General features: G+C 42.5%; 1 protein-coding gene across 3 annotated transcripts in view; it reads right to left on the bottom strand.

Moving 5' to 3' along the window:
* Positions 1-1695: 1695 nt before the first annotated feature.
* Positions 1696-7857, bottom strand: part of LOC118301359 (roundabout homolog 2) — a 108926-nt gene continuing 102764 nt past the window's right edge. For all 3 annotated transcript variants that reach the window (XM_035626791.2, XM_035626789.2, XM_035626790.2), the window contains 3 exons: positions 4753-4914; positions 4355-4609; positions 1696-3195 (listed from right to left, as the gene is read on the bottom strand). In XM_035626791.2, the coding sequence (XP_035482684.2) occupies positions 3194-3195; positions 4355-4609; positions 4753-4914 (419 nt within the window). In that variant the 3' untranslated portion in view covers positions 1696-3193. The remainder of the gene's footprint in view (positions 3196-4354; positions 4610-4752; positions 4915-7857) is intronic.

Below are 7857 nucleotides of genomic sequence, written 5' to 3'. Positions count from 1 at the left end.
ATTCCAAGACCAGTGTATCGAGCCGCCTCTTGTAATTGGACTCTGTGGGCTCGGGCCATTTATTCCTTCCTTCTTTTTTTTTTTTTTTAATTGGTGAAGCAACACAAACACATAGCGAGTGATTTAACATAGGCGACCATTACCGGACATCACCAACACACAAAACACAAACATACACACACACACACACACAAATAACTGAGGGTTTTTTCTTCCACTTTGTAGATTTGTATATATGAATCCCTTATACTCATATTTAAAGAGGAAGAAGATGAAGAAGGGGGGGGGGGTCAATATTGTTTTTAAAGGGCAGATAATATGTGGAGTGTGGGCGACTATCCGCTGGGGATATGGATTTTTTTTTTGTTACAGTACAGTGATACGGTGCTGCATCTATGGTCCAGCCTCTTGGGAGAAGGCCAACCACCAGGTGACAAGACCGTATATATAATATATAAAATAAACAATTGGGTGAGAGTCTAAAATGTTCCCCCTCCTTCCCGCTCCCCCTCCCAGCTGTGTATTTCCATTGTTCCATTAAATCCACTTGCACAAGCTGAGTAAATTAGAACATGACTTGGGTCGATGTAATAGTCCAGTCAAATTGTGTCAAGCGAGTATATAACTGACAACACGCCACCAATTGTTCTGTCCTCGTAGCCACGCTGGAAACCCAAACGGTGACGGTGGTTTTGCACATTGTGCTCCCCTTTACTGCACGACACACAGACGACCCCTAATCCCCGTCTACCGGTGTCCAGACACAGATATCGACAGGCTGTCCCGCACAGTGCAAATCCCCTATTGCATCACCATCATCATCATCATCCTCACCTGAAGCTGTCCTCCCCAGAACTGTCCAGATCTGTGCTTTGCAATAGTGAAGTTATCTCCGTGGGGCTGTCAGGCGTTCGGGAGATAGCGGGTGAAATAAAGGCAAATCTTTTTTTACACCTCTGAATCCATGAAAGAGGCCAGGCCGGACAAAGTTCATGCTATGATTAAGATAAAATACGTTATTCGAGAGAGACCAATGTATCTGCCGCTCTCACAGGGAGATTGAGATGTCCAATTTAAAGCACGCTCTTTACAATCTGTCGATGTGGTAGCATCTATTAAATGAAACAAGTATGGACAAGTATGGATTCTTACTTGCTTTTGAAACATTTCATTGTCTGTCCTCTGGGTGTAGTACAACATTTACTGAAGTACAACCCAGCAAAATAATCCTTCATTTAACTTCTTAGATTGGTATATGGATACTCGGGTTGCTTTAGGCCAACGTTGTATGTCGGGTCGGCACTGAATTGCTCATCGCTGAAATCAAACGTAAGTGCATATACTTTACACATTGTAATTAAAGGTGCTATACGTAGGTTTTCTGTGCCGCAGAGCGCGGTTGCCTGCTGGGGTTACTCAGGTGATGGTCGCTTGTCAAGAGTTTCAGCCATCGTTGCGTTTAGAGTTCGTGATACTCCCTCCCGCAGCACTACTTCAGGACAGACTGGACATTACAGTTACTTGCAATTGGAAAAGTGATGCAAGCAGGCCAATCGAACTAGGGGCGAACTTCAGAAGAACGTAGAAGGAAAGAAGCTATAGAAATATCTCCAATCTAATATCCCCATATGAAAAATGTCACACCTGCATGAAAACAGAATGTCAGACTCTCAGTCACTGGGAGGAGAAATCGGGTTTTCATTTTCACATACACATTTTATTTTGCATCAAGGTATTGAAAAAAACGGCCCTACTGTATGTGGCTGTGTGTATTCCTGAGGGCAAACCAATCTGGCAGGTGGAGAGTCGTCAAATGGAGAGCCATTCCCAGAACAGTGACCAGAACAACAACTAAACAAAACATCCAAAGAAAGTGTAGAATTGCATCGTGAATCTCATTGGCAGAAAATACTAATTGGCTACAATTTCAAAAAAGAAAAAAAAAATCCTTCTTCGAATTTGGCATTCTTTGATAGATCCCTTTAAAGTTGATAGTGTAAATCCAGTGTAGAACATAACAACAAATCTGGTATCATTTCTCTGATGTCCAACATCACATGCCGTCGTGATTAAATCTCACGTTGACATCAGGACACATTTTTAATGCGGCTGCGGTATCTCCGCTCCACCAAGGTAACACATGGCCCGTGGCTTCCAACAGCTCACTTTCATCTTCCCATTTCCCTTTATTGTCATATCGTCCTTTGAATATTGCACTATCACCATGTCACTGTGTGTAATTGGAAAAGAAACAAATAAATATATATATAATATATTACTAACATACTTTTTTTGGGAATGGCAAAGAAGTGACACATACTTATTTTCTCATGTCTTTGCTTTGGATATCACAACTGACTGTGTTGCTTTTGTTACCATTAAAAAAATGATCTGGTAATCATTGTTAGTATAACGTAATAATGTATAATGTCTCCCGGAAAGAAGTGCGGCACACAGTTAGTTATTTTGGCATATTATTTACCTGTGTTTTTTCCCTCGTTACTCTCAATATATGGGTCTTTCTACAGCACAGCCAAGTACATATCTTCTGTTTAGGTTCTGTTCAACATAGACATCCCTCTTTGCCGTCATGATTCTTCTCCTCAGCGCTTCTGACAATGGGGTTTGTGCTTATTTTCACCAAAAAACGCTCTGTGCAAAGTACAACAATACGGTAGCTTCATCAAAATAAGCTAACATTTTGAGCATTAATGAAAAATGATCCACGGTAATAAAACACAAAAGAGACAACAACATCGGGTTTGGCTTGCATAGCAAAGCAAAAAAGAAAGAGATATAACATTTAAAAAAAATCTATTTACAAATTATGCAAGTCCTTTTTTTCCCTCATTTTGATTAGTCATTTCAGTGTGATTTTTCTTCTCCGTCTCCACTGTGTGAACTGTTGTGACAGAAAATAAAAGCGGACATTTAACATACGGTTCACTCTTTTGGAGGGGGGGTGAAAATAACATTGTGAGACGTGGTGTCTGTGTCTGTACATGACATTTACAGCTCTGCATTCTTTTCCGCTCACATCTTGTTTCTTTGCCTTCAGTCTGTCTCCTCTCCGTCTTCCCCACAACATCATTCTGTCACTCGCAGAGAGAGAGAGAGAGAATCTCATAGCGCTTCTACACAAGGTGTCCCAGGACAGCAGGCGGCGACTGCAGGGAACGAGGCTTCGCAATGACTCTGAAAGAAGAAGGCAGGTGGACAGAGCAAGAACACGGTGAGATAATCTGGGTGACACTGAAAACTCTGTGTCTCGGCTTAAATTCAAGCAGGAAATAGTTGGAACACAAGACTTGATCCAATCCATACACCAAACTGTGAAAGTATTGACCATGGACTGTAGATAAAGATGGACGATGATTTTTTTCTTGGTCCCCTTGCGTCCCGACGATTGCACACACTCAACCAATCGTCTCAGCTGTCAATCATGGCGTTTCACCTTCTTTTTAATGCATCCAATAACAAATTATCATAAAAGAGAACGCTTGAACATAGATCAGTGTGAGCAGAACTTCCTAAAATGACACAAACCATCATTTAACAAGTAAATTTACTTTTTAGTTCGGCTAACATGGAGGAGGGTGCGTTATGACCTATAGTGCAGCCGGCCACCAGGGGGCGATCAAGACGATTTGGCATCACTTTGGGGAGCTTTCATGTCGTCCATCTTTATATAAAGTGTTGTAGAGGGGGCGGGGCCTCATGTGGTTTCTGAGTTGTGATTGTTTTTCTGCCATTACTTAAAAGAAAATGTTGGTATATCTCAGGGTAGTTTGTTCACCCGGTGTAGTTGGTGAATGCTTCTTTACCTTTTGTCGGACTCAGAGACAAGCTTTTAAAATGACTCGCATGAAAATCACTCTAAATTGGTCCGACATAGCATCCAAAATTTGTCCTTTCATTTAATTTTCTTGTCATTAATTTTGTTTTTGTTAAAAAAAATACAAAACAGATACAAAATCACTGTTTTGTGAGGAGGGAGGACTCCCAACTGACTAGAAGAGACACATTTGATTTGTCTGATATTTGTTTACAGAAGAAGTGGCAGCCCAAACATATTCACAAATGAACTTCCTTTCTGTACGCTGTCGTAAGAAAAGACTGACTTCTTCATGAGGCATTTTTATCTGGTCTATAATTCACATGGCTCCAGTGATAAACTTTGTCAGTCAGGGTATCTCAAAATCGAACTACAGGGTGGATTCATAAAAATGTAAATAAAGGTGCAGACAAAATCTGCACAGCATGGCTGCTCTCCAGAGAGGCTTTGCATCGGGTCGTACCCATTATGTGTAATGTGCACGGGGTTGGGGACCTCCTCATGGGGATAGACACTCACAGTGTTCCCTTTTCTCTGTGCTGTTTGTGGGAGGATGCCCGTTGTGGGAGAGATCTGTGCCAGGTCTCTTGTGGGAACCCCGACTCAGGGTGGCCCTGTTGGATGTTGTTGTGCCGCTCCAGGAAGCCATATGCTGCCGCTCCAGCGTCGACACGGTCACCATGCACTCCTCAGAGGGGTCTGATCCTGCAGCTGCCCACGAGCTGTGCATGCGGGAGCCCACGCTGTGCAGGGACTTCATGGCCGGTGTGTGGGCTGCGGAGTGGAGGTTGGAGACAAGTGTGTTTGGCAAAGGATGCAGATGAGACACCGTGATACCGGCCCCTGCTCGTCGGATTTACTCGAGCGGCGGATTCTCTGACAAATAATGTGCTGAGAGTGCAGAGGACTCTACTCACCGTCTGTGTTGGTGTCTCTCCTTCTGGACAGGGTCCCAACCTTGTCCGTGTGAGGTTTGAGGCCAGTCAGCGGTGCCCTCTTGTGGCCAAGGCTATGCGTGCCGTGTGCGCCTCGGTCTGCCGTGCCAGGGCTGTCCGAGCGGCACAGCTGGGGGGGTTTACCTACGATGAGCAGGAGAGGGAGAGAGAGAGAGAGTTACGGAAGATCCAAATTTGGGCAAAGCATTGCCTGGATAAGTGTTTGGCTCACACACGTGGGATGGAGCCAGGCACTTGAAGTGCGATGTGGATGTACAACGCTGTCAGCCAGACGTGTCAGACGTGGAGAACAACAACAAAACTAAACACATCACATTAGTTAGTGGATATTTAGTGTCAAACCTGTGCTCGAACGCGCTAATCTGCATGTGGCGACACGTGAAGATGAGTCACACACCGTTTCCATCACAATGGATATTTCAACTAGAACTCCATCATAAAATACATTGTTAGTGGATAGTGTCACTGAATGCTTTAATCAGTAAGCTTTAATAAAAAAAAATAATTTGTTGCAGCAATGTTAGCAACTAGATCTATAAAGATCAAAACCTAGAAAATAATGTTCTGTTTACACTGGAAACCGGACATCATAGAAATCTGTACAAACAAACATGCCATCTAAAGCGATAAGCGACAACTGCGATGTGGCACCCCCGGTGGAAATACTGCCACCGCGTCGGCTTTGTTCATGTTTTGATTCACTCGAACTGAAGATGTGAATGCACTTCTGATACAAAAGACTTTCCAGTACGTGACAGCTAAATATGAGGCGACGCAATGTTTGCATTGCTAATGTGTGCAAAAATATATTCAGTCACGCTGACCTGTATTTTGCCCCAGCGGTGGGTTATTAAAAGTGTAGAAAACACACACATTCTCAATGCACAAGTCAATCCCTTAACCTGTCAAACATCGGAGTCTAAAAATGGTGCGGTTCTGTCCCTGCGGGAGAAACTTTGAAGTTTTTCCCTCTAAAGAAACGCTCCTCAGACAGGGCCCTATTTATAAATGCATCAAATCTTAAACGTAAGACATGGGACTTTTAAGTAGAGCCGCGCTAAAGTTGTTGAAAGATTATACGTTATGGTTTTGGCGTCTATGCAAGAACGGCTTGAAGTAACTTTGAACAGACTGTCTGGATATCCTGTTGAAGGAGAGGGAAAAGGGCAGTCGCGATTTACATTAGGATGTCGGAATAATTTGATTTTGTAAGATAATAAAACTCTTTTACTTGACACTAACTATGATTTCTACATCAACTTTGAGTGCCAATCACTGTCGCTGCTGGCTGATCTACTATGGCTAATAAGCAAAAGTACAACAAATAGACTAGTGTGTGTGTATGTGTGTGGTCGTATATGTAAATCAGCTATTGTCTGCCTTGGTCTTTGTGATATGCAACATGCCCATCGGTGATAGTTCAGCCGGCAGTTTGCATGGTGATTTCTGCCTCAGAGGCTCAAACCACATTGGCAGGATTGTGTTAAAATATGAGGTTTTTGAAAGCGCGATGCCAATGTTGCGACCATGGCAGCCGACAAGGGGAAAGGTTGCTGTAAAAGCCTCAAATATTTTTTTTACTATAAAGAACCCTGCTGTGAATTCAGAACTCATGCCAAAATGAAAAGCACATACAGAAAAACAAAACAAATACAATTAGAACAGAAATGTGCTGCCAATGAAAAAGATAAAAATTGCAGCCAGAAGCCTAAACAAATACATTAACAGTGAACTCACCGCAAACATAGAAATGATGCAAAACCAAAAACACACAACCGCCCAAAAAGCAAATCCAACGGAATAAACCGGCCTCTAGGGGGAGCACTGAGTGGAAAGGCTCGGGCTTCGACCAAACGACAAAGACCAGGGCTGCAGTCAAAAAGGACCAAAAAAAAACAACAAGAAAAAAACAAAAGGATAAACCCCCCTTCCTAACCACTTTTCTTCGACCTAGATGGAAAACACCAACAGAGAAGGACAACCGCTGCGCTGAGAAAAAAATAAATACATCTTTTTGTCCAGTTTTATTTCTAACACATGGAAGCTGAGAGCACAGTGACAAAGTCTATGCTGTAGGACTACAATTCAGAGAGAGAAGAGAAGGAAGGATGCTTTTAGATTTTACACGGGCTTCATAAGTAAGAACAAAAGAAATATTGTTGAAAATAAGAACAAAAACAAGACAAACAGGATGAACGATGAGGAAATGAGCAAGGGACCGCAGCTAATTATAGTCAGACTGAAACATAGTTTCCTGGCAAAGTGAAACAACAGTTTTGTATATGGTGTTTTATAATGACGGTGTTATTTTCTAACTAGAAATTCAATGTGTTTGTCTTTTATGATAATTCCCGGGAAGATTTGGAAGAGAATAATCTATGGATTTGGAGCTCAGACAATCAAGTGAGGATTTCTATGAGTTTGGGATTGAGTCACACAAGTAAAACTGCTGATCTGTTGTTTCTACATTCATTCGGTTCTGCCTCAGTTAGAATACGATGGCACTTCGCTTTAAAAATGTTGCCGCCACGAGGAATTGTGTGGGGGCGGCATTATCTCAATCCGTTTTAGGTGAATGACGGTCCAGTTCAGTGTATCCTATGATAAAGGACATAAGACAGGAAGCACTGAAGCTCCTTTCACTCAGCATTTAGAGAACTCAACCAGCTCTTATCGGATACTTCCGTGTCATTTCACTCAGTTAGGGACCTTCCGAAGCAAAAACAAGATATTCGACTGCAGCCTCCGTCTCTCGGGTCGGAGCTGTTCCACTTAGCGCTGACCCTGGAGACCTGGGGAACTTTGGTTGTGTTGAATGTGCAGCGTTTTTTTTTTCTTCTTCTAGTTGTATCTGTTTATGGGGTTTGCGTGCTTTGCTGTAAATGTATTTGTTTGTTAAGTGTTTTCAATATTGGCAGCCTTTCTGAATGTGCGGCACGTTTCTCTTAACGGAAATGTTTCAGGGTCATTGCTTTTGTCTGCCATTGAATGTGAAAGATTGTGATTAAACACTGTTTAAAAATGTTGTTGGTCAGACTCGTGTGCATCCACTGTACCTGACCTCAG

Source organism: Scophthalmus maximus, chromosome 2, assembly GCF_022379125.1.
Source record: "Scophthalmus maximus strain ysfricsl-2021 chromosome 2, ASM2237912v1, whole genome shotgun sequence".
NCBI classification, from domain to species: domain Eukaryota; kingdom Metazoa; phylum Chordata; class Actinopteri; order Pleuronectiformes; family Scophthalmidae; genus Scophthalmus; species Scophthalmus maximus.
The sequence above is the reverse complement of the archived record's forward strand: the minus strand, read 5'-3'. Positions and strand labels throughout refer to the sequence as shown.